Source organism: Zonotrichia albicollis, chromosome 4 (assembly GCF_047830755.1).
Source record: "Zonotrichia albicollis isolate bZonAlb1 chromosome 4, bZonAlb1.hap1, whole genome shotgun sequence".
In the NCBI taxonomy this organism is placed as follows: domain Eukaryota; kingdom Metazoa; phylum Chordata; class Aves; order Passeriformes; family Passerellidae; genus Zonotrichia; species Zonotrichia albicollis.
The window spans coordinates 45413856-45439928 of record NC_133822.1 but is presented as its reverse complement, the minus strand read 5'-3'; the positions used below and the strand labels follow the sequence as shown (position 1 = coordinate 45439928).

Here is a 26073-nt window from a genome sequence, read left to right as displayed (position 1 = left end):
ATAAAAGCTACCTAAAAGAGTCAGTCCAAAAATCCAGTTAACATCAAGCCCATCTCCAAATATAAGATCTCCACAGAGAACTAAAGCAGAGCAAATATATGCTACTTTTCATATAATACCTTTATAGCTACTGCCATGGACTTCCTCAATCAAATTCCATCCGTATGTATGTATTCTGCCTTAATATTTTTTAACATATCCACCCTCTATAGATTTGTCATCCCTTGAACCCATGAGGAATTTCAGTATCTCCAGCAACATTTGTCAAACTGCTTGTAATACCTACTGCATGAAGGTGTGAAAATGCTATTCTTCCTTCAGCAGACATCTCTCTCCCCCTTCAGTTTTTGGGTGTTTTTTGCAACAAAACTGTAACTGCCACTGACTTTATGTTAGTTTTGAAAAACACTTTTCTTATACTTCTTGGAAGATGCATCTTTCATTCTGGGTAAAATGAAAAAGCATTCCTATTTAAGCAGTGTAACTGCATAGCAGCCTCTGAACAGTTGCAAACAAGGTTCAAAATACATCAACTACAAACTCACAACTAGGCAACCTACAAAGCCCACAAGAAAGTAATTTTTAACACAGACTTTAATTATTGAACAAAAGAGAAATTTCTGCTACTTCAGATTTTTCTTTATCTGGTGCAATACATAGCAGAGAAATAAAAAGGTAAGCATTTAAAAATTGTTTCTTAAATGCCACTTTTGCCTTCCCCCATTACTTATTTTGCATTCAAAAAAAGTTATTTGTTTATTCCCTGATACTGAAACAATATATGAACTTTTCAACAACAGAAGAGATCTATCAGACAAAATAATTCATTATACACAAGAAAACAGTTGTATAAAGGTAAATTCAAGGGTCCTACCCATTAAATAGCATCTTAAAGTGCACACAAAATTTCTGTTCAAGTCCTGTATTCAAGTTAGTTTCTTTTCACATAACTATAATTTTACAAAGCATTTCATGGGTTGACTTCTTAATTTACACTAATATATTAGTGAAAAAAATCTCACTTGGGTAAAGCTTTTTGTGTATTAAAAAAAAAAGGAGAACAGAAAAGAGAACATACTATACAAAATCTATCTATTATGGAAATGTTGAAGAATTTTGATTTAAAACATGTTCATATTACAATTAGTTGCAAGGTGATTTACATAATCATAAACTAGATGAACAGCAATCTAAATACACAATTCTAAAATTATTCAAAGAATTTCTAGTAAGCTGAAACACTCTCAATATTTACAAATGCCAGAAACAACAGAAGCAGTTGCCTTCCATACCAGAAATTTTACTTTTACAGCAGGACTCCCCCTTTGCAAGCAGCTGACACATTGTTACACACTAAACCATGTTCTTTGCTGTATTTCAATTGAAGTGGCCTTCTATAAGACAAACATTTCTCAAAGTGGAAGATGCATTTTTTTAGAAGAGACAGGAAACATATTCAAGACAAGATGGCAGTTCTGAAGGAGCAGGAAACTGAAATGGCACAGGAGATACTGCTGAGAGAAGCTGTCACAGGAGTGGTGAGCCCAGGGGAGGATAACAGGGACAGGGAATACACCTGCAATGACAAGCCCACTGACCAGACAGAACACAGCAAAATAAAATCCCAACAAGTGGGAGGCCATGTCACATATTCACTCAGCTCACTAGCAATTAGCATGGGACCAAGGCAAAAATATTGCTGAAGTGATGGCTCTCTGAGATATCCAGAGGTTTTTTTCAGAGAAGCTTCCTACCACCTCCATGTTCTGCACTTCTCACAGATCTCCAGCACATGGAGTGCACTCACTGAGGAACATCTGAGTAGCAGCAGGGACTACTTAAAAGTAAAGTATAGACCTTATAGCAGCCTTCTTGTACCTAAAGGGGCCTATAGCAGAGCAGAAGAGGAACTTTTAACAAGAGCATGCAGGGACAGGAAAATGGCTTCAAACTGAAAGAGGGAAGGTTTTGATTAGATATTAAGACGAAACTCTTCACATCTACAGGGCAACCAAGGGATCAGGTGCGCCCAGCATGGGTTTAGGAAAGGCACGTTCTACTTGACCAACCCTGATCTCCCTTCTGTGACCAGATGACCCATCAACTGGATGAGAAAAGCTGTGGATGTTGTCCACAGAGACTTCAGAAAAGCTTTTGACACTCTCTCTCAGCAGTCTCCTGGAGAAACTGGCTTCTCATGGCTTGGTCAGGCCCATTCTTTGCTGGATAAAAAACTGTCTTGATAGATGCACCCAGAGAGTGGTGATGAACAAGTTACATCCAGCTGGGAGTTGGTGTTCCCCAGGGCTCTGCACTGGGGCCAGTCCTGTTTATTATCTTTATGGATGATATGGACAAGGGGATCTAGGACACCCTCAGTCAGTAAGTTCAGCAGGAGTGTTGATCTGCTGGAGGGCAGGAAGGCTCTGCAGAGGGCTCTGGACAGGCTGGATCAGTAGGCCAAGGCCAACTGGATAAGGTTCAATAAGGCCAATACTGGGTCCTACACTTGGGTCCCAACAACCCCATGCAGTGCTACAGGCTGGGGACAGTGGCTGGGAACTGCCCAAAGGATAAAGCAGCTGGGAATGCTGGGGACAGTGGCTGAACATGAGCCAGCTGTGCCCAGGTGGCCGAGAAGGCCAATGGCATCCTGGCCTGGATCAGCAATAGTGTGGGCAGCAGGACCAGGGCAGGGATTGTGTTCCTGCACTTGGCACTGGTGAGGCCACACCTTGAGTCCTGTGTCTGGTTCTGGGCCCTTGACTGCAAGAAGGACATTGAGGTGCTGGAGAATGCCCAGAGAAGGGCAGCAAGGCTGGGGAAGGGTCTGGAGCACAAGTCCTGTGAGGAGTGGCTGAGGGAGCTGGGGCTGTTTAGCCTGGAGAAAAGGAGGCTCAGGAGAGACCTCTCTCCAGCTCCCTGAAAGGAGGCTGTAGCCAGGTGGGGGTTGGTCTCTTCTCCCTGCTAACAGGGACTGGATAAAAGGAAACAGCTTCAAGCTGAGCCAGGGAGGTTCAGGTTGGACATGAGGTAGAATTTTCTCACTGAAAAGGGCAGTTAAGCACTGGAACAGGCTGCCCAGAGAGGCTGTGGCGTCACCATCGCTGGAAGCATTCAAGAAACAACTGGACAGGACAGCTTTATGGTCATGGTGGTGTTCAGTCAAAGGTTGGACTCAGTGATCTTGGAAGTGTTTTCCAACACAAATGATTTTATGGTGAAACACCAGAGAAGTTTGCTCAGAGAAGTCGTAGATGCCCCATTCCTGGAATTGCTCAAGGCCAAGTTGAACACGGCTCTGGATAACCTGGTCTAGTTGTAGACATCCCTGCTCAATGCAGAGAGGTTGGACTAGCTGACCTATAAAAGATCTCTGCCAACTCAAATACTCTGTAATTCTAGGATTAGAATTAAAATCTCCTAGTTCAGTTGCTTTCTTAAATATAATTTTTGATTTTGAGACATACAAGCCTGAAATTATCTTTTGCATATTTGGATGATTTAAAAGAGCTGTGCTATCTCAATAAGTAAATTTCAACTAAGAGGCGGGGGGGGGTGAGCAGGCGGAAGGAAGTGGTGGAAGGAAGTGGCGGAAGGAAGTGGCGGAAGTGGCGGAAGTGGCGGAAGTGGCGGAAGTGAGGAAGGAAGGAAGGAAGGAAGGAAGGAAGGAAGGAAGGAAGGAAGGAAGGAAGGAAGGAAGGAAGGAAGGAAGGAAGGAAGGAAGGAAGGAAGGAAGGAAGGAAGGAAGGAAGGAAGGAAGGCCTAAGAAAACTGAAGATGGCAGCCGAAGAAGCAGAAACAAGATTGCCAAGTCCCCAGTTTGAGAAGCACTACAAAGCTGTGCAACAGGTGATTCCACGGGAGGATGAGAAAGGGAAGCACAGGTCAGACTCTCCCCAGCCCTTTATTAATAAAGGTAGAAAACAACAGAACTCATTCCCTGAGTGTCTTCTCTCTTGCACAAAAATAGATGCTAAAAGTACAATACATCACACTCAGTCACAGATGTGCACAAACACACATTCTCATGCCTCCCAAGAATGCATCCTCACTAAAGGAGATGCTGAATCCAACGCATACTATGGAATAAATAAGAACAAAATTTCTAATCTCTGGTATTTTATTGCATCATCCTTTCACCTTCCCCCACAGAATTCACAGGATCACTGGGCTGGAAGAGACCCTAAAGATCATGGAGTCCAACCCATGCCCAAACACCTCAACTAAACCATGGCACTGAGTGTCATATCCAATCTTTTCTTAAACACATCCAGGCATGGTGACTCCACCACCTCTCTGGGCAGACCATTCCAGAACTTTATCACCCTTTCTGTAAAAAACTTCTTCCTAATATCCAACCAGTATTCCCCTTGCCGTAGCTTGAGACTGTGTTCTCTCGTTCTGTCAACTGCTGCCTGGTGAAAGAGACCAATTCCCACCTGACTACAGCCACCTTTCAGGAGGTTGTAGAGAGTGACAAGGTCACCCCTTTTCTCCAGGCTAAACAAGCCCAGTTCCCTCAGTTGGTCCTCACAGGGTTTGTGTTCCAAGCCCCTCACCAGCCTCATTGCCTCCTCTGGCTCAAGCATCTCAATGTCCTTCCCAAACTGAGGGGCCCAGAACTGGACACACCACTCAGTTTTGCTTCAGCTGTAAATTGTGGTTTCTAGAATTCATTTTTGTAAATTATTTGAAGATGAGATTGTGGAGAAGCAGTCTGAAGAAGATCTAAACTCTATGGGCATCATCAGCTATAAATACTGCTCCATTCACATCAGGTTCCCCTTCTCAGCTGTATATGGAAATTTTTTTCATCAGCTTATCTTCGAAACTCCATGCAATCACTGCTCTTCCAACATCTTAGATTCTCACATCCCAAAGGACTACAGTTCAATAACCCCGTTTCTCTAAAGGCTATCTATAGAAAATATGCAGAGTAGTTCTGCTCCAATCTGAGAGAATAAGAACCAGACAAATCTCAGATATTCAATAAGTCAATAGTGAAAAACTGTTCAGTGGACAAGGGACACTGCTCACTCTTTCCCAACTAAGTGCCTGTGTTCAGCTGCAATGCCAAATCAAGATCATTTAACTAAACTTTTTCCTATTGTAGAATAAAGGCAGGTGTTTTTACTTCCACTAAGCTGTAGAAAGGCCTATATTATCTCAATTTGCAGGGAAATTCTTTAGCCAAGTTTAGTATAATAGAAGTTAACACTTCCAGTACTCATGCAAGGGGGACAACAGCATCAAGCATCAGCATAGCGTAGAAGGGCAGATTACAAAGTTAGTGGTCACACAGTGCCCCAGGTTATACAAAGGATATACAAAGGTGTCATTCTGTGAACATCTCAAAAAAATTCCAGGGAAAATGATATACTAGAGTCTCCAGAATTTTTCACTTCTCTCTAGACTGCAGCAAGTAAAACTCTCAAACTAACAGAACGAACTCACAATTTTCATTCTTCACCACTGCAATTAGTACATAATTATATGATAAAATACTGCTTTCTATTTTATCCAAATCTTACATTGGATCAGATGTCACAATGAGTTTGGTAAAATTAATGAATTTTGTGTTTACCCAAAGGGTTTTAAAAAAGACTTTATTAACTGCTATATTTAGCACACCTTCAGTGGCCCTCAACAGACTTCAAAAATAACAAAACCACTCCTGGAATTCAGTAGTGAGTAAGCTTTAACTAATACTGAAACGGGCATCCAGCTTTTATTGTAGGCTTTTGCTCCACAGCCAAAAGAACTAGCCAATTGTTCTATACCACTGCTGAAAAACAAAAGTTTCAAGACTGCAAATACAACTGTAAAACTTATCTCCTACCTACAGACTTATCTGAGGATAATATTTCAGACTATTAATAAATGTAATTTGGAACATTGTCCCTGTGCCTTCCCCCAGAAAGCCTTTCTACAGAAAAAAAATAATATAAAGAAATAATCTGCCAGTCATAAGCAGTCTTATGTTTGTTTGTATCTACCTAATATGCAATGTAAAAAAACTAGAAATAGAAGATGCAACACACAAAGTTATAGACGTAGCACACTTCACAATCAACACACAATATCAAAGCATTCTTCCTCACTACACATCCCAGAGGCAACTAAAAACACAACTTATGAATACCATCTGCTTCTATTGTCTCTCTAGCAATGTATGAGCAAAATACACAGATTTAAAAATAGAGGAAAAAGTCTTACTCTGCTATATCAAGATATCCACAGGAAGCAGCTGCATGTAGAGGTATCCAGCCTTCATTATCTGGTTGATTAATATTTGCTCCATTTTCCACCAGAAATTTCACCATATCTACGTTATCATCTATACAAGCCTACAAAGAAAGAAAGAGTTAAGAAGTAAGTTCATATCAAAGCTGTTCTACAATGGACATCTTTAAGCAAAATCTTTGGGAGAAAACGTAAGTATTTTCAGTTCTGAGGAGGAAGTAGGGTTTCTTTGTTGGGGTCTGACAGTAAAACAGGAAGAATTTGAGAGATAAACAACAGGTGTTCCAGATCTATAAAACTTTTTAAATAAATGAGTTTAAATAGTTTAAAAAAGCAAAAAAATATTATTTTCTCAGGTAAATGCATTCTGGTTTTCTGATAAGCCCTTTACAAACCCCACTGAACCCTTATTCTCCAGTATAAAAGGGTTCCTCAAACCCTCCCTTCATCCCAGGCCCAGCTCAGCCACTTCAGTGGATTTTAAAATTGAATAAACAGCTACACCATGAAGCAGAATTGTAACTAAGAGCAAGGGAAGCACTTTGAAAACAATACCATAATGTGATTTTACCTGTAATGTACATGAAACTGTGGGGTACAATGGGGATGCTGCATAGTATTTTAACATCACCCTACCGTTTTCTACTGCAGTATATTCTATACCACCATAAATCTTATAACAGTCTATTAATCACTCCTGTTTATAAACTTAATTGAGTATCATTTAGGCAGTTGCAAAAATCTTATCATCTGCCCACATCTGTTAATTACCAAGCAAACAGCGTTGCTCAGATGCAGAACTGCTGCCATTCTGCAGACCTCCATCTTGGCTGACTCCTGTTTTGCCTTTCTTCTCTGTGTTCCAGTATTTTTCTCACAGGGTGCTCAGTGAGTTTTCCTGCCAACTTCTATCCTGCTGCCCTTAAAAGGGCAGAGCAACTGAGAGAAAAGTCCCTCTACATTTCAGGGCAGCAAGAACTCCAAGCAGCTAGACCCCACAAGACTGGTATTAATTTTTCAGCTTAATAAATCAACAATGCTACACAGCCACATGGCTGAAATGAGAACCTCTACTCTTGAGCTCCTAAATCCTACTAGGGAATTATGCCTCTAATGAAACGTAACTAAGGTATAAATTTTACTTTTCAGAATACTTCTGAAAAATTCCCAAAATCACATAATGTTTCACTACAGAAAGAAAAAAACTCGGATATCACTATTTAAGCAACTGCATGCTCAAATATTAATCCTGAAGCTTTCCTCCATTCTGCAATGCTGAGGCAACAGCCACACCATGAGGAGAATGTTGCTGCCCAGTGTAAGGAGCCAAAGAAAACCAGTCACAAATCATCCTTCTTTAACTCCATTTGCTTTAGTTAGGTACAGCTAGACTGCAATACACTGCTTGCATTATTTGTTTTTCAGTTAAAAACAAAACCCCATTCTTAAATGATACCCCTTCCTTTTCAGGTATTCTTGAAAACTGACTTGAAAACCTTTTAGTCATATCCATCCCCAATAAAATAATTTCTTAACATACTCCAACAAAAAAGACTACAAGTTTGTCAACCATATTTGTCTTCAATTTCTCCCACTTATCAACAGTGTACAATGATTATGCACTTATAACAAGCTCTGAAAGAAGAGAATCACCTCTTTTTGTAAGACTTAATTTTGTAACTTAGTGATAAAGTCCAAACACAAGACATGGTTAATCAGTTTAGGAGGAAAAGAAATTCAAGAAACTCAGATGTCTACACTTAACAGAAATATCAACCATATATAGCCATATATGCAGTTTTTCTGGATATTCTATTTGTCCAACCACGGATATTCTACATCTATAATAATATTCACCATATAATTATAAGGAAAAATAAATTCATATCAGAAACATTTTTTCCAACACAGGTATTTGAATACTAAATTTTAATATGATGCATGCTTATCTTAAAGTTCAAAAAAATTCATTATCTGTGAAAAAAGCTGTCTTAAAACTGATTACTGCTATTAACCAAAAAACAACCAACAAAAAAACCAAAAACCCCAAAAACAAAAACCCAACCATCTGATTGTGACACAACTCAACAATCCTTGCCTATTTTTCAAATACACATGAGAAAACCTGGCAAGACATAGTCATAAAAGTGCTGTTGCTAAGTGAATCAAAAGCTTACATATGCAGCACATTAAAAGACATATGACTAAGTGGCTAAAAATATTTGACCAAATTTGGGCAGTTTATTGTGCCATACATGGCAAGAATCAGAAGAGCTCAAATACACTTTTCAGGTATTATCAGAAACTGTACATTCATAACAACCAAAAATATTTTATTAAAAACTCGCTGTAGTCTCCAAAAAGATAATACCTATCTTAAGTCTAGTACAACGAATTGCAATTGATTCTATTGCTGAAAAACATTAATTGATTGCATCCTATGTCTCCATGTCCCCTTTTTGCACTTAACAGAACTACAGGCAGGTGTTAGTTAGATCCCATCACTCTCAGCACTTTCCCTAGGAAAGGCACTCTCACTATCATCAGGTACCTTAAGACAGAAAGCCAAGAAACAAATGTTATAAAAGAAATTTTATCTAAATGTTTTTCCATTTCTCCTGCACTGTTCACTTCTAAAAGCAGTATTTATTAAGTGTCAGAAGTGCCTGTTGTTAAAGACTGACATCTCAACCACAAAAGGAAAGCTTGTCAGAGCAGCATGATAAACTTAAAGCAGTAGTCACTGAACAGACTGCCCTTCTAGATCTCAGCCTGCAAGTTATTACAAAGGAAAAAGCAATGTACATGCAAGATGTAAATAACTAGAATTCCACTGATGCTGCAGTAACTCAGAAAGATAAATTCTCACTTTTATTACTGTCCCAGAATCTGAAAACAGGACACAGACAGCTGCAGGTCTTCCTTTTGCACATCTCTTACAGCCCTTCCAAGATTCACCTCAGTTCTTCGCAGTCATCTGCCCTTGTCCCTCAGTCTCTCCCTGCATGGCCCACATTCACACCTAGAGCATTGGTTACCACTCAGTGAAACCACAGGTCATCCTGAAGCTCTCTCCAAGTGCTTGCAAAACACATCTGCAGAGCACATACACCAGCCAGCTCCTAGGGCAAGCAGAACACGGGAGCTCACATATAAGATACCCTTCATCCCATGAACTGCTTTCTCTCCCTCAACCCCTCACCAACTGCAGGAAGGCATTTCCACATGAAGCACTCATCACCATGCCCAATTTGACCTAGCAAACGGGCCTCAAACAGAACGACAGCTGCCAGTGCAATCATATAAACCTTGTTTCCTTTGAGAACCAATTTAGAAATTCAGCTAATCACTCATAAAGTCAAAGCAAAGTTGAGAATACAAAGTCTGGTTACCTTTTCTGATAAGAAAAAGGAAGTACACTGAAGTCCAGAAAAGAAAACCACTTTCCATTTGTACAACAACCTGAAACTTGGACTGCAAAGACCAGCAAAGATCAACAGCACCTGGCTCCCACACAGACCAGTCCTAGGTAGGTCTAGCTTGTGCTGGTAACAACATTTTAACATTTTCCCATAAATACCCAAAAGGAGACAACCAGATACCTGCAGAACATGCTAGACTAGAAACTGTTTGCCATGACCTTGTATTTCAGTGCAAGTGGCAGGTAATGTTGCTGGCTCTTGATACTACGCACTAAGAACGCAGGTGACGGGGAAATACAACTTAGTAGTCTTAAAAAGAAGCAATTTTAAAAGAAACATCAGAAATGCTTGGTTCTTCAGGGAGTAAGCACCCAAAGAATTCAGCAGACAGCACTCTTACCCAAAAGACAGGAAGAACAAGCCTGTAACTATTTTGAAAAATCAGAAATCTCGTAAGGAAAGAAGCAATCAGTCTGTTAGAGCACTGTCCCATTTCCATGAAGCAGAGCCATACATCATGCACCGTACATGGGACTACAATTTTTTCAGACATTACACTTCTTTCAGTAAGTTTTGGTAAAATTTGTCCCCATTCTCCACAGACAGATTAAAATCTACCCTTTTACTGATTAGATCAGTATTGTGATCTAGTCCATAAATTATTTTGCATCTATTATGAAAGTTTTTTGTTTGACACCTCTGCCATCACATTTTATTTTTTCCTTTTTTACTCTTGGTACAGCAAAGAGTCAAAAATATGAACACAGAAGAACATATTAAAGGGATAAAACAAGTCCAACAGCCATTCTGAATTGCCTTGTGAATACTGGAAACACGAAGAAGACCTCACACAGTGGGTCTGGAGTATAGTTTGTCCCCTCTTTCAATTTTTCCAGTGAAGTAATTCCAGTTGGTCCAACGGGACTTAGCAGGACATGAACATCTGTGCTAATGCACCTGAGAATCAAATTAAAGCAGCAGAGCTAGTTAAAAGTGGCTCCTGTTCTCTTTACCTTGGGTTGCTTGTTCCTCTGCCATCACATACCACACTTCCTTACAGCTAAGCTGACACATTGTGCTAAACTGGATCAGAAAGGCAATTAGAATTTAAAATGAAATAAATAAGAAAGAAGAATAATCTTATCTTTATATGTTTAAAGCAGAATTATTTGCTTGGATTACATTAAAATGGGTTTTGTATTCAGAGAAGCAGCATTGTTCTGAAATTCATTTTCAAGTCCTAATTCCACTATCAAAGAAACAAAATTTAGTTTCACTCTGAATTTTCACCCATTTTCTGAATTTTCTGAATTTTATAAAGCCTGTGTTAAAGCTTCTTGTTTCAAACTGACACTTTTTGAAAGACGTATTTCTAAATTAGCAACTGATTCTACCCCTTGTACTTTTGAATTTACAACACATTTAAGCCTAGTTTCTTGTTTGTAAGTATTTCACAGAAAAATAAAATATTTTGGGTTGGAAGAGACCCATCTATATCCAAATGCCTGTCATGGGCAGGAACGTCAGGCTGCTGAGAGCCCCATCCAACCCGGCCTTGTACAGCCTTCCTACAGAAATCACCTAACTCGCACTGTCTATCTCACTGTGCTCCCTCTTCCCTTACAGAGCAGTTCCACCTGAAACTGAGACAGGAACAGAGGCTGAAGAGAACTAAATTCACCAGCTGTCATGAGAAGGTGGTTAACCATGAATCCTCTGAAATAATGGCGCCACAGAACAGTTCACAGCATGAACTCAACAATTCCTGCTCCCACCCAAGTCCTCGTGCTGCCCTCCCATGAGCACAGCACCATGAGCTGATCCCCACAGTCTGAACGCTGGTCTCACTCTGCAATGATTTCTGCCCTCATGAGGAAAGGTGTTCTTAGGAGAGAGGACACTGCAGTTCACTAATCACATCTTCTGTTCATCTCCACTGACACTGGGAAAAAAAAGAATAAGTTCACATATTGCAATTCTTAGACGTTTTCTTCTGTCAATAAACCACTAATGGAGAAGGTCTATAAAGAAATTTGGTCAAAAGAACCAAACCAGGTCCAAGCAACGCTTTCCACTTTTCAATAACTTACATATTTATGCTGCACATTAATTAACAATGCAATACCAACAACTGAAGTGGCAGTAAGGTGTATGAAATGAAACATGAGCCTTATCTAACTTTCAAGTGACAGAGTCAAAGTAATCTGGGAGTTACTGCCACTAGAACAAAGGAGGAATTTTTTTTGCACCTAAATTTGTTACTCGGCTATTAATTCAATGTTTTCATACCAAGTATAACACCTTAAAGTTCTAATACTTGTAATGACTATATCCTAAGACTCAATGAGTATTTTGGAACACTTTCAGGATGAAAGGTAATAAGAATGACCAACAAATGAGGTTATGAACTATTAGTGACTACTACACCTATTTACCATTCAAGCAATCACTATAAAATCAGGTATTTTACATTTGCCAAGCATTCTGTTTAATACAGTACATACAGGGTGAAGAGGCTGCTGTTGATTTTCATGTTTATGTTAAGAAACAGAAGAGTTTTGGTGTTGTAACAGAACTTCAGGTCTTAATCTAGTATTACAGATGACAAATGTTGCTCAATTATGAAATTAAGTGTTCATTTAGCAAACCCACAAGTTACAGCCTCTATTTTTCACTGAGCCGGTACCAGACACCTTGCCTACTGAAAAAATCTAGTTTTAGGATTGAATATTTTACTTTATTAAAGCATGCTTTCTAGCAAAAATGGTATGGCCTACAATGCAAATATCCTTGCTAAACTAGTAATATTACTCTTTTGCTAGACTAGCGTTCCTTTCTTTAGCTTGCCTGTAAATATTGTGCCTATGATACACTTGTGTGTTATGTTTTGGTAAGAATGGCCTACTATTTAAAGTCCTGGAGAACTGACCCACAAGAAATAGTTAAAATTATTATTACTTTATCTGATAATTCAAACTACCAAAGTACTTCAAGAGTATCTCATGGCTTCTGCAAGCAACAGCAAAATCTTCTCCAGAGAAATCTCTTGGAAACACTTCACTTTTAAGCGCAGAAAATGAGAATAATTTTAGACATCTGCAAAAGCAGGTAAGAAAGAGACTTTCTCCTAAGGAAAAACCACTACTTGAAGATGATACAACATTTCATGTCCGTTCAAGTCTCATGGGGAAGGCATGCAGAGGCTGTTGAAACTGAGCACCCATTAACTATCCTTGCTTAATTCAAATACCGCAGAACTGTCAAACACTGAAAAAATAGACAAATCATTCCAGAACTCAAACTTCTCCAGCTATTATTTCCACTTCATGTAAACAGCTTGTCAAAGTTTTCTAAGATATATACATGAATATATCTCAACAAAAGTTCACCTAAGATTTTCTTTCAGCTCCAAGATAAAACCAGGTGCTACATGAAGTCAGTAAATGTTTAGCTCAAATATGCAGTAAGAGCATAACATAATTTCCATCCCACAATTCTGTCATGTTTTCTTTGCTACACTGAATTACAAACTTAATTACATGCCTTTAAGCTTTGCTAGTTTGTAACTTATAGTTAAAGCTGCAGGTTTAATTATGGGCACAATTAATGAAAAATTCTAAAATCTATCGCTGCTGATACTGATATAATCTACATGTTAAAAAATTGATCTCATAGGGATTTTCCACTATTTAAATCCTAATGAATGCTTAACCATAGATCTTAATCAGGACTGCAATATTTGAGTTGTTTCAGAGTGTTTCAAATAAAGATAGAACTATTCTTGCCCTCTAACCTCCTGCCAAGATAAAAAAGGAGGAGAGTTGGCTGCAGCAACGTTATTTACTCTAAGCAGAGATGCTACCCTGAGTGTTACCAACCCCAGTAATGGATCAAGACTCATTCTGACAGACATTATATGGGCAAAACAACCCAGTCTAATGCCTGCTCCTGTTCTCGCTGAAATAATCCTGACTATTCCAGGCTACCTAGTATTGCATGCAAATGTGCTTCAAATAAATATTTGTTTTCATTTTTAGCTCTGTGAAAATCTATTTTCAGGAACACTTGAAATTCCCATACCAGAAGTTATCTCTTAATTAAAACCACCATACTAAATATGTAGTATTAAATTTTAATGGTATTCATCTACTGCAATGTGAAGGAAAATCTCAGGACAACGTGCCAAAAACATCTGCCTAAACCCTTCAAATAATCCTTGGAAAATGAGATGTCATGGAAAAAAAATATTTTGGAAGAGATCAAACCAAATGGCATTTAAAAACTAAGTTACTGATGCTGGTGCAGCTCTATCTGCCTGAGTGGTTCTTTTTTGTCCTGGCTCAACATATTGACACAGTTGGTAAGAGACTGGACTCTACGAAGCAATCTCTGTCTGAAGTTCACACAAATGAGACTTTTTCTTAAACTTGTGGTATTAAGTGCCTGGGAAACAACTTCTGCTTTTTCTTCTGATTTCTTTCCATTTAAAAAGAACATTAGTACTTTTTGTGGAATTTGCTTATAAATGAACTTTCAGGTTTTTTAGGCAGCTTTTTAACCATATGCCAAGTGAAAGAACAGGAGTTTACCAGGCAAAATGGAGAAATGAAGATCTGACTGACACCATGGTATTCTAGCTGGTACAATGTGCAAATTCACAAGATGTCTTGAACCCTGAAGGCTTAGGCAGGTAAGTATGTATAAATTACATATGACAGATCCTCATTTTAGCACATACCAAAAATCAGTGAATGTGGGAGTTGCATCCAGAACTGCATTTCAAGCTCTGTTGTTCCACAGAAGGCTTTCTCTTTTTTTCTGGCCTCTGCCGAGGCAATTTCAACAGATCAGAGAATCACAGAATGGGTCAGGTGGGAAGAGAGCACAGTGGGCCATCCAGCCTAAGCCCCCTGCTCAAGCAGGGCCATCCTCAGAGCACATGGCACAGGCGCTTGAGACGGTTCTCAAGCATCCCCAGTGAGGGAGACTCCACAGCCTCTCTGGAAAATCTGTTCCAGGGCACAGTAAAGAAGTTCCTCCTCATACTCTGGTGAAACTTCCTGTGCATCAGTTTGTGCCCATTGCCTCTGGTGCTATTGCTTGGCACCACTGAGAAGAGTCTGGAAACCTCCTCTGACACATTCCCTTCACATACTGACAGACAGGGACCGGGCACCCTCTCAGTCATCTTTTCTCAAATCAAACAGGCCCTGTGGTTGATGCACCACACTCAGTGGGACAAAGACAATGCAACCCTCCACACCTACCTCCTGACAAGTATGGAAAAGAAACAAGGTTCAGGAGTAAACAAAACTGGCATACTGTAAAAATATAGTGCCACTATACAGTAATGCTTTCACTAAGCATTTATTGCTACAACTTTGGCAGACAGCAATTAGTTTTCATGGTCACACAATGTGTAGACATTACATTTCAGAAGGAGAAAGCAAGGTCATATATTTTTATGCAATAACATGTATTTTTGTCCCAGTCAAATTAAAGAGTAGCCAATTGCATTTCAAATAGGGGTTTTTTTTCCATGAGTAAACATAACCTGCTTTTAGCATATGGGTGACTAATCGAGTTCTTGAGCCAAAGTAGCTTTTCAGTTTAAAATACTTAACCTCCTGATATCCCCTAATGCACTTTCTTAACCAATATAATCTAGCAAAACAAAAAAACATCAAGAAAACTTTGCAGGGGAACCTCTTTACATAAACAAATAGGTTTTTTTTCATTTCTATATTCTTTCTATTAAATTTAAACAACAAGTGCCAAGTTTTCTTTTTTTCCCTCTGCTTCTGACTATCACCTCTATACAGTTCTGAGTTCTTCAGAGTGGAAGAGTGCAGTGCCTTGGAAGAAAGCAAACCTAACCACATCTATCAGCCTTCCTCTGTGAACTCATAGGCTGTTTGTACTCCAGCCATCAGCTGACGTTTAATCTTCTGTATTAGCAGGATCGAGGGGAAGTGTTCCCTGCTTTCTAATTTTAGCTAGGTGAAGTGGCAGAACTGAGTAGAATAAAAGAAATAACATCAAATTTAAGAAAAACAATAATAACCCTTCACACCATCAATGGGGAAAAATTTACATGCTGATAGAGCATGCCAGAGTAATCAAGACAGACTTTCTGTGCTGTGATCCTACTACACCTTATTGCTGACAATAAAAAGGGGCTTTAACAGAAAAAAAACCAAGATTACAGGTACAAAAAGGCAGTAAGACACTCCTTCAACTAGCACTTGCCATGTGTGGTATTCTCCTTAGCATTATACAGTGTATGAGTAGTAAAAGCAGATATAGTAAGCTGATAGGGGTGGTATCAGTCAGGGCTCTTTTACTCCCTAAGCAGGGGAAGCTATGCAAATAAATGACTAATTTGTATAACTCAATTTAACATAGAATAAAAAGTTCGTGTGAAGTATGAATAATACATCAGTTAGATTTATACGCACTTTACACGTAAAAAGTGAATATCATCAAATTGAATGAAAAAACTCATACACGGATGGAACCAAAAATAAAATGAGAACCAACACTGGCATTCCAAATTGCTTAAACATTAATAAGATAATGTTAGATATGATAAATAGATTTGTTTATCAAAAATGCATTCTGTGCACAAAGCCACTTCAAAAAAGTAGGACTACATATACACATGGAAATGAATTGTTTCTCAATTTTCCATTTCTAAGGAAAGAATATCTTGCCCCTGCTACTTTCTGTTCCTAGACTGGGAAAAGAAAAGCTATTCTTCTCTCATATAAATCCGAGAAAATTCTTCAATTTGTGATCAAACTTATGATTCATTGAATTGACTAGATAAATTGGAAATAATTCTCAGCTTTTCAAAAATGCTACTAAGTCTTGAAGATGACTTAGGTTGCAAATCAGCAGGTTCAGGATGAAGGTAAAGTATTCTGACAGGCTCACCCAAACTTAAGCAGAAAACCATGGTTTTTCTGAAAAAACCCAATTAAACAGAGTTTAAGTGAAATTATCCAAAAGCAAATCAGCCAAACTTGTTACAGCAAATATCAGTTTCTTTTCCTCAAAACTGTACTTTTAATATAGATTTAATACAGATTTTTTAATATAGATTAATAGATTTTGTCTATTCAGATGGTAATAAGGTGAGAAACCTGCAGTTTCCAGTCCCTGCAACTCTGCAGTGTCAGACAACACCTCTGCCAGGTGTTTTAGCAGTAACACCTCAATGCTCCTCAGCACAGGCCTTGCTCTGAGGCAGCCAACACAGAAGTGTTGAGAAACCTCCAGAATAGTCCTGGTAGCACAGTGTGTTTTACACGTAACAGTGATGTCTATGCATTTTAACTTAATTTTTCAATTAAAAAAACCCTACAAACCGCAGGAAGCAGCTCTCCAATTCTCTCCAATGGCTGTGGAACACACATATGTACATAACTTCATTTTACAATCACTCATTTAATTTCTGTTTTCAGAAATACATACAGAACAAAATCAGAAGAAACTGGGACCTAGTTTGCTTTCTGTTCTGTTGCAAGTTTGAAGGAATTACTCAGGGGAGTGCATAAGGTATAGACAATGCTAAAACTTTGGTGTCAGGTAATTTCCATATACATTTTCATATTCCACATTGTAGGAACACACAGAGTATCATTTGGAAGAACCTGTCCAAAGCCTTTTTTCTCATTTAATCTGCACAAAAAAATGTCCCTGTGGTCTCCAAAAGTAAAGGTACTTACAACAGACAAGGGTCACCAAGACTCAAATTCTCTGCAATTATAAGATGAATGGCATCAGGATATGCCTAAAGCCAAAATTCAAGTCAGACAAACCACTTAAAGAAACCTTTGGAAGTTAAAAAAAGTGTTTTCACGGTGTCCCATTGCTAAGCAATCCTCTAAAATAATTTGTATGCGTGCTTCAGAATATTTAACAAAATTGTTTGTTCAAACAAATAAAGAGATAATAATCAAACACACCACAAGCCTCTGTCAATTATAAAGAATAAAAAGAAATATTCAAGACCAAACTCCCTCTCTCTCAAAGGCCAGCTATGCAGCTGTTCATCTGCGCACACAGAGTTTGCAACTTCTAAAAAAGGCGTTTTTGCCACAGTGTAACTTAACACTGCCCTCAATAGGCTCTCCACACGGCGAACTCGCTGAGCTTCCTCACTGGGTGGAGGAAGACGCGCTCCCATGTGGGCGCTTCCTCTGCCCCAGCAGCAACCCCAGTCCCACCTCAACAACTGCCTTGGATTCTATCCAAATTTTTCACTAGCACGAGAAAACAGCCGTGAGTATTTCCTAACAGGGAAGGCCATCCAGGATTTCTCTTGAGCCACAAAATTAACAACATCCACTTTGGAACCCTCTCTCTCTCCCAAAAGAGCAGGACAGAAGTACCAGCTTTGACATCAGATTCCCTCTGGTCTATATAAACAGGAAATTCTTTGGTACAGTTGTCCCATTAGAAACTCATTATGACAGATTAACGAAACTGCAAGTAATCACAAGTTCCTAAGAAACTACTTACATCCCAATTACAGTGAAAAATGGTCAGGAAGACAACAGCCAACAAGTAAAATAATCGGAGCTTACTTAGACCCACCCACAACAGTATGCATCATTATATATACACGATACATGGCATTTTAAAAGAGCCAATTTTCAAGGCTGTTTTTTAATCCTCTGAATGGGTATCACATGGACCAGAAGCCATTTTCTGAAAGGCAATTTTATTAGGAAGCTACAGTAGTAAGGAAATAAAGCAAAATTATGGTAGCAATTAAAAAGAATTTTTTAACAAATAAAACTGAGACAATCAAGATAAAATCTGAAGTAAAAATGGGTCTGGATAGTATAAACTTACAGTAACAGAGAAGAGATTTGGAAGGAAAAGTTAGAAACATCAATGAAAAACACAGCTGTCAGGGGCAGGAATACTAAAGCATTTTTAGATATGTTAAGAGTGCATAAATAAATAAATATAGAAAATTAGTCAACAAATACTTCTATTTTGTGTTTTGAAAGAATCAGAAAGTTTTATCTTGCATAATGAGGCTGATATACCTTCTATTCTACTAGTAATAAGGAAGAATATTAAAACCCCATGGACCACTATTTTAACTTAGTAGATCTTGGTCACAAGTGTGCTTGGGTAGCTCCCTAGGCACTATTCAAGAACTAATGTAGCTTTAAGGTTGCCAATGTTTGTCTTCTCAACAGATCGTGAAATACATGGAAAACAGCAAAGGACTGGTAACACCGTACCAGCACTGCAAAGCAGCAACAGGAATGCCTCAATGTGTTAGCTTGTCAGCCATACTGGATAAAATAAATAAAAAATTAACTAACAAACAAACAAAAAATAATCCATGTGAAAGATTCTAAGATAACCAAGGTTCATTAGGTTTATCAGCCAGAAGGCTATACCATATCAACACAGTTATACTGTCCCAAAAGCTTTGCTTAGCTTCACCACCAGCAGCGCTGCTTTTTCCGCACCACAGAGCCAGACCTGATGGGCACAGAATGCAGCTGACACTCACTCCTATGATCTGGGGCACCAGCAAACAGTTTTGAATCAGCAGGGGTCCAACAAAGCTCTTCAAGCTTGCAGCCCTGCCAGATGAAAGCTCACCCCCCTCAGAACGACTGTTCATAGACTTTCATGAAAGCTCACAGCAGAGACACCTTCGGTGCAGAGCCTGAAGAGGCTTCCTCAGGAGAGGACACCTTGAAGTATGTCTCCCCAAACCTGAGTTACAACAGATTTCTCTTTTTTTGTCACAGTACACCCTCACCATATGAAGTATCAGATTAACTCTGATGTGTGCTGTTTCGGCACACAGTGCATGAAAACCCAGCACAAACTGAGTATTTTTGAGAAGCGATTCTCTACACTGCATCTGCAACCAGTGTTACTGCTGTTCTCTTCATGGCATTAAAAAGCAAACCAGACTCTGACACAGTCTCTGATACTTACTCTGATACAGAGGTCAAGAATGATATATGTTGACTTTTCCTCACTGTATTAGAAGCATTGTTATACTAAAAATGTTACACTTTTTGTCAGTATCTTACAAAAAAAGCAGCTTCTTTTTCTTCAAACTGCTGTGAGTGCTCCAGCACCAGCACCATCTCAAGCCTCACTCTGGATTTGTTTGCATGCTCTGATGCAGGCTGTACCACCTTCACCACTGCCACCAAACACGTAAGACAGGGGATCTGCAGCATTTCACACTGCAACACTTAATGACTCTGCAAGTCACAGCTCTGGTCATGCCTATTTTGTGTGGCAGAACCTGCACTGCCTCAAGAGGTCATGCCTGCTATCTCCTGAGTGTCTACAAATTCTAGGGAAGAGTTTACAGACAGGGACAGGAGACACCTGTATATTCCCCATCCTCTACAGAGCCTTTGATCCTCACAAATCAAGTTATCTCTGTGTGTAGAGGCAAACCTGTAAACTAGTCAATGCTGAATTTTGTAGCTCTTGCTAACCTTCTTAAGAGCAATTTCATCCATTCAAGCAACCCAGAGTAAAATACTGTAACTAGATGAGCAACTGTCACCCACAGCATACATGCCAAAATCAGCGTGCCAAAATCATGGTGTCCTCCGCACTTCTGTCACAGAACAAGGAATTCAGACTTTCATACACCTGCTGCAGCAGTTCACCTCCAGCCTCTCAGTCCTGCATGCCAAATTCTGGAAGCTCAGAAATGAGTTCCAAGGAGAAAAGGCACTAAAGAAACTTGCTAGTGATGTATTTTTTTCACTGTCTTCAGCTGCACACAGTACCACTTTTAAGAGATAATGGAGAACATACTTTTGGTAAAAGTTCTTGAATGCTGATGAAAACACACTTTAAGAAGGCATTTAAACTGAGCTTTTATGATCTTCTTTTCCTGCTACACTTGATTTTAGGCAGTTACACAAAAACCATATCCCAGTTGATAGCAATTAGATCCCCATCTGAATATTTTGCTTTAGATTCTATGACATTCAGATGACGAAAACATTTCAAAGTACTTATAAACACCATCCCTATCCAATAATTTGCCTATATTTCAAGATGACTTTTAAGCAATAATCTGTTCCCTGCAGGAGGTAGTGTTATAAAACCAGAAAACCCTAATTCCTTTGAGCTAACATCCACTAATCATAATCACTCAGGGCATGATTCTACACGAGCTCACTGTTGACAAACAGGGAGGTCCCACTCTCCCTCCTCATTCTCAACTGCACACTCCCAAAAGCATTTGTCAGACTCTCCATTAGCCAATTCACTAACCAGCATGGCAGAAACAACCTTTTCTTCCTCCCCACCCACTGAAACAAACAAAAAAGGAGGAGGGAAAGAAAACAGCATGGTGGGAGGAAGAGCACACCCTTTCAAGGCAGCAAAGTAGGGTACTGCCTCAGTTGCACCTGCAGGAGCTGCAGCCACTTCAGTTTCAGTCTAAAAAGGATTCTAGAGTAAAGGACAAAAGCCTAAATTGCTAATTATGCAGTAACTCGTCTATATTGACTTCTAACTTCTGAGAGGCTGCTGACATATTTGAATTGCAACAGGACACAAAATACAGTTTCTCTTCACCAGGACTGTGCTTAGTCCTGGCTTAAAAGAAATAACAAAAGCCCAGAAGTCTGTTGTTTATCTGACCTTAGCAGTAGGCATGTCATCACAAAATCAATCACAAATGTTCTGAAGTTTGCTTCTTGTACATCAGATTACTAGTTAAAGATGATTATTATTAAAGAGCACAAAAAGGAAAGCCTGGCTGAAAAGCACACTGGCTTCAAGGTCAGCCATACAAACGCACACTGGCTTTACTGACTGCCTTTTCCCCACAAATACCTACAAAGAAATGCTAAACAAGTGAAAAAAAAACCCACAAAAAATGAAATTGCTTTAACATTATGGAGAAAGCACACACACTGCCTGAGCAGAAGGAAAGTCTAAGCACTGCAGTTTTGGTGGGTAACCACTCAGTGTCCCTGGAAGGGGAGGAGAAATAGCAAGGACAGGGGTAGGGTTTGACAGGGAAGACTTGCAAGTTCTCACATTTAAGACAAATGAACAAAGGCCTGTGTGACTTTCTCTACTACTCAATCATCCACTGTTCATGCTGTAAACTGAAAGCTCCTGCAATGCAAACTGTTTTGAAAACTGGTTCTCAATTAATTTTCACAAAAGCTCTATCCATCAGGCTAGGGGCCATACTCCAAATGCCTCAGAGTACTTGGGGAGAAGCTGACTCCATGTTGTACAGAATAGAGAAACCCACTTCCTGACATTCCAGAGGATGACCTTTGATGTCTTGAGCTTGCTCTTCCTACTCTACACACCTGTACAAAAAAACTTCTGGAGGGGAAAGCTGTTCTGCCAGCATAGTTTTACTATTAAATTAGGCAAAAAAGTGTTAGAGCTTTATGCTTCTCCTAAGGACTCTACTTTGACATTAAATATTCATTTATGCACCTATATATAAGCAATACTGAGGCTGAACAGCCAAATATTCCAGGCCTAGGTAATGCTTTAATTAACACTGCCTAAGCCAAAGCAATTGGCCCAACAAACCTCTGACCTGCATAGAGTCCTACATGATTTCTACTTCCCTGTGGCTAAATGAATTTGTTTCATTCAATCTGTGAGACGATCAGTACTTTTGTAATGTGTGGCTATTCAAAATTATGGATTTTTCCTTACAGTTGAGTGTTCAGCCTGTACTATTTAAATCTTGTTCCAAACAGAGCTCACTCTCTCATGTGCTCTTACTTGCCACTTGACAACCATTTAGGTACATAAGCAGGATTCATAAAACCTCCACCCCAAAGTTATTGCTTTAGAGATCATAAAACAAACAAAACAAACAAAAAGGTCATCATAAGCTGTGTCCCCTGAATTAACCATACAATTTGAAATACCATGGAACTGAGGTTTTAGGATATCCACTACTTCATAGGGCTAAAGGAAAGATTCCTTTGATTACACTTACAAGTGCATACAGATTTTCCCGCAGATTTCCCTCCTACCTCATCCACCATTCTCCTCTTTTCCCCCTCATTGATAAAGCAAAAGTTCGATGAGCAACAGCATCTTTTATCACCTGTCTGAGCTATCCCAAGAGCAAATCCTCTATGAGGCCCCATAATCTAGGTATGATGACGTAATACAGTATTAAAAGGTTAATGCATGTTAAGTCCAAGTACAGATTTCACGTTAATTACCTCATATCTAATATACCAACACCCAAGTTCCTTTATTTCAGTATTCCCAATATCAGTCTTTCTTTTCCACTATCACTTAATTTTCCTAATTCTCAGTTTCACCCTGACAGCCAGCCCACATCTGACAGCTTGCTCTTGCCTCCGCTCTTCTGACTCACTCCTACGTCCCTACTCTATTTTTGAATCTTACAGCTTCCTCCTCTGTGCTAGTGGAGGCAAAGAGGTCACAGCACAGATAGAACCAGCCTAAGTCTAGATGAATTTTACAAGTCCACAGCACCCTGACATCTGTACAGCTTCTGTGTTCTGAATTATCATACTCAAAATTAACATACATCTATCACTGTATGGTACTATAGGTTTTTTTAGTTTTTTTAGGTCTTGGTATATTCTGTTGGATATCAGCTTTTCCCTGAAGCACTCTTCTGGTAGACCTGAAAATATTTGAAAAAAGGTTTTCTTCTGAAAAATCCTATCTCACCGCAAAATGCTGGAATATTAAAACATAGATCCATCCAAGGAGATTTTGCTTCTAGTCATCTAATTCAGTATTTAAAAAAATCCATTCCCCTTTACAGCTTCATAGCTGAAAACAGTAAGAGAACAAACATTGTAGAGACCCAGAGTCTTGGTCAAAGGGATGGACTATCTCTCAGATAAATAACTCAATAGGCAGAACTCTTTGGCCTAGAACAAAACGACACTGACGACCATGTCACAAGACTAAAAATCAGTAATAAGAGAAATCTGTTCACCATTTCTGCTAAAACAATGAGTTCAAGTCATTACATGAAGCTAGCAGAATCTGCAACCAAAAGACAGGAAGAAACAAAAGCTACTCTTCTGACAGTTGATTGGAATGCTACGTATCAGCAGAAGCAAAGATGACTTATCACGGGTCTCAGTAGCCTGGCCTCTCCTTTGCACACAAATCAGACACTGGAGCTGTACGACTAACTGAAAGAATGCCAAAGGCCTCAGACCCTTATAGACGAAAAAACCCTCTTAACTACAATTTAAATTAATACTGTAGCATTTTTACTGATACTTCTCAGAATGGAAAAGTGATGAAGGGCTTTGTTTCTTTCTCTTTTCTGCAATAGAAAATGTGTTATGGTTTTTTTATTAGGACTACAAGTAAAGATAATGCTGTTCTCGCATTCAACAAGATTCTGTGTATCTGAATAAAGAGATATGACTAAGTTTAACAATCTAGCCTCTCATTTAGGAAGGGTTTTTAAAGTATAGGTATATAAATTACCACACAGAGAATTACAGTAAAGCTTCTGTGCATCCTACCACTTGAGAGTAAGTACAGGGTAGCTCACCTCACTGTTGCTACCATACCCAGATGCTCTTTCCAGAGGAACCTGAACCAGATCCCTCTGAAGCAATCCCTTAATATGCAAGCCTCAAAAGGCTCAACCTACAATGGGGCAGAGCAACTGACACCATCCACCTGGACTTATGCAAATGGTTTACAGTGTCCCACATGACATCCTTCCCTGTAAGCTGGAAAGATCTGATGAATGGATTTGATGAATGTATTACCCGGTGGATAAAGAAATGACTGAATGGCTGCATGTAAGAGTTGTGGTCAATGCCTGTTGTCCACATGGAGACCAGTGCCAAGTGGAATCCCTCAGCAGTTGGGGCAGACGCTGCTCAACATCTTTGCCAGCAGCACTGGCAATGGCACCAAGCACACGCTCAGCACGTTCGCTGGCCCGCCGTGTGATGCAATGCCATCCAGGGGACCTGCACACGCTGGAGAGATGGGCCAGTGCAAACCTCATGGAGTTCAACAAAGCAAAGTGCTGGGTCCTGCATCTGGGTCACAGCAATCCCAGAAACACCCACAGGGCTGGGCAAAGAAGTGATTGAGGGCAGCCCTGTGGAGAAGGACTGGGGCTGACGGTTGATGAAGACTCAACATGAGCCATCAGCGTGTGCTCAGAGCCCAGAAAGCCAACCCTGCGCTGCACCAAAACGAGCATGGCCAGCAGGCCAAGGAGGGGGATTCTCCCCCTCTACCCTGCTCTGGCTGTAACAGCTACTGGAATGACAACCAGTTTACAGCAAGCTTGGGTAGAGGCACAACAGCTTACATGACAGCAAAAGTGCATTATGCATAAAGCAGTATTATCAATATGCTTATTATTATCAATTCATTAAATTAATTTAGTCTTTCGTATAAAGTCATTGCCACAAAAGAAATTTCTTCTACTAGCTACACAGGCTCTTGCCACATTTTCAGTTTTAATAATTAGCTACTGTGCTACTGAAGGAGGCCAAGAAAGAGGGTATTACAGACAAAGCTAAAGACAGCTGGGCTGGTTTTTTTCCCCGTTTTTGGATGGCTGCCTTCATTTCACTGGAACACTACAAAGCAAGTTGACCATATAAGGCACTGGGATTCCCATGGAAAATGCTTACACAAATCTATCCATGAAGTCTATTTAGTTTATATATCACAGTTAAGATGAACATTTGCAGTATATTTTTAAGACACTTTAGAATTAAATCTTACACATATAGCATTACTTTGCCTTAACTGAGCTCATGCAAGTAGCCTTCCAAAAGAATCTACAGCTTAACATTCAATTGAATGCACTTCTTTACATAACATTAAGAACAGATTAATTTCAAAACTGCAGGGAGCATTCATAAACACAACATCCTGGATTTTGGAGCAAAGGAAAAGTACCAGAAAAGCCTAATTCAGGGGTCTGACAGCAAATGAATCTCACTGTCAGCCACTGGCTGCAGCCTGCATTTATCAGAGGCAGAAACTTGCTGCATGGAAAGATTATTTGTAGCCTAGATTCCAACAAGAATAACTCTAACGAGCAAGTGCTTATAAGGAGATGGTAATACACAGTCTACAGAGAAAGAACAGAGAGAACTGAAGAAAGCAACATTCTTGAACAGATAGGGATGTAAAATAGAAAGGACTGCAGGGCTTCCACTTGAGAAGGGCAAGGGACTTTCCAAGACAATGGAAGGAAACATCAGCCTAGAAAATGGGGCTAGAAAGAAATAAGTATGAACTTCAGGATTAGACATATAAATACAAGAATACAAAAAGCTGCAGTTAGAGGTACGTGCCAGCATGACAACAGTTATCTTCTTAGCTCTAGGGTTTGTTTTTCAGAAGGAATCAAGCACTTAAACAT

At 39.5% G+C, this 26073-nt stretch overlaps 1 protein-coding gene across 4 annotated transcripts in view; it reads right to left on the bottom strand.

Annotated features, from left to right (window-relative positions):
* PPP1R12A (protein phosphatase 1 regulatory subunit 12A) overlaps positions 1-26073 on the bottom strand; it is a 113025-nt gene that overhangs the window by 62523 nt on the left and 24429 nt on the right. For all 4 annotated transcript variants that reach the window (XM_074539675.1, XM_074539674.1, XM_074539673.1 and 1 more), the window contains exon 2: positions 6220-6350. In XM_074539675.1, coding sequence (XP_074395776.1) covers positions 6220-6350 — 131 coding nt within the window. The remainder of the gene's footprint in view (positions 1-6219; positions 6351-26073) is intronic.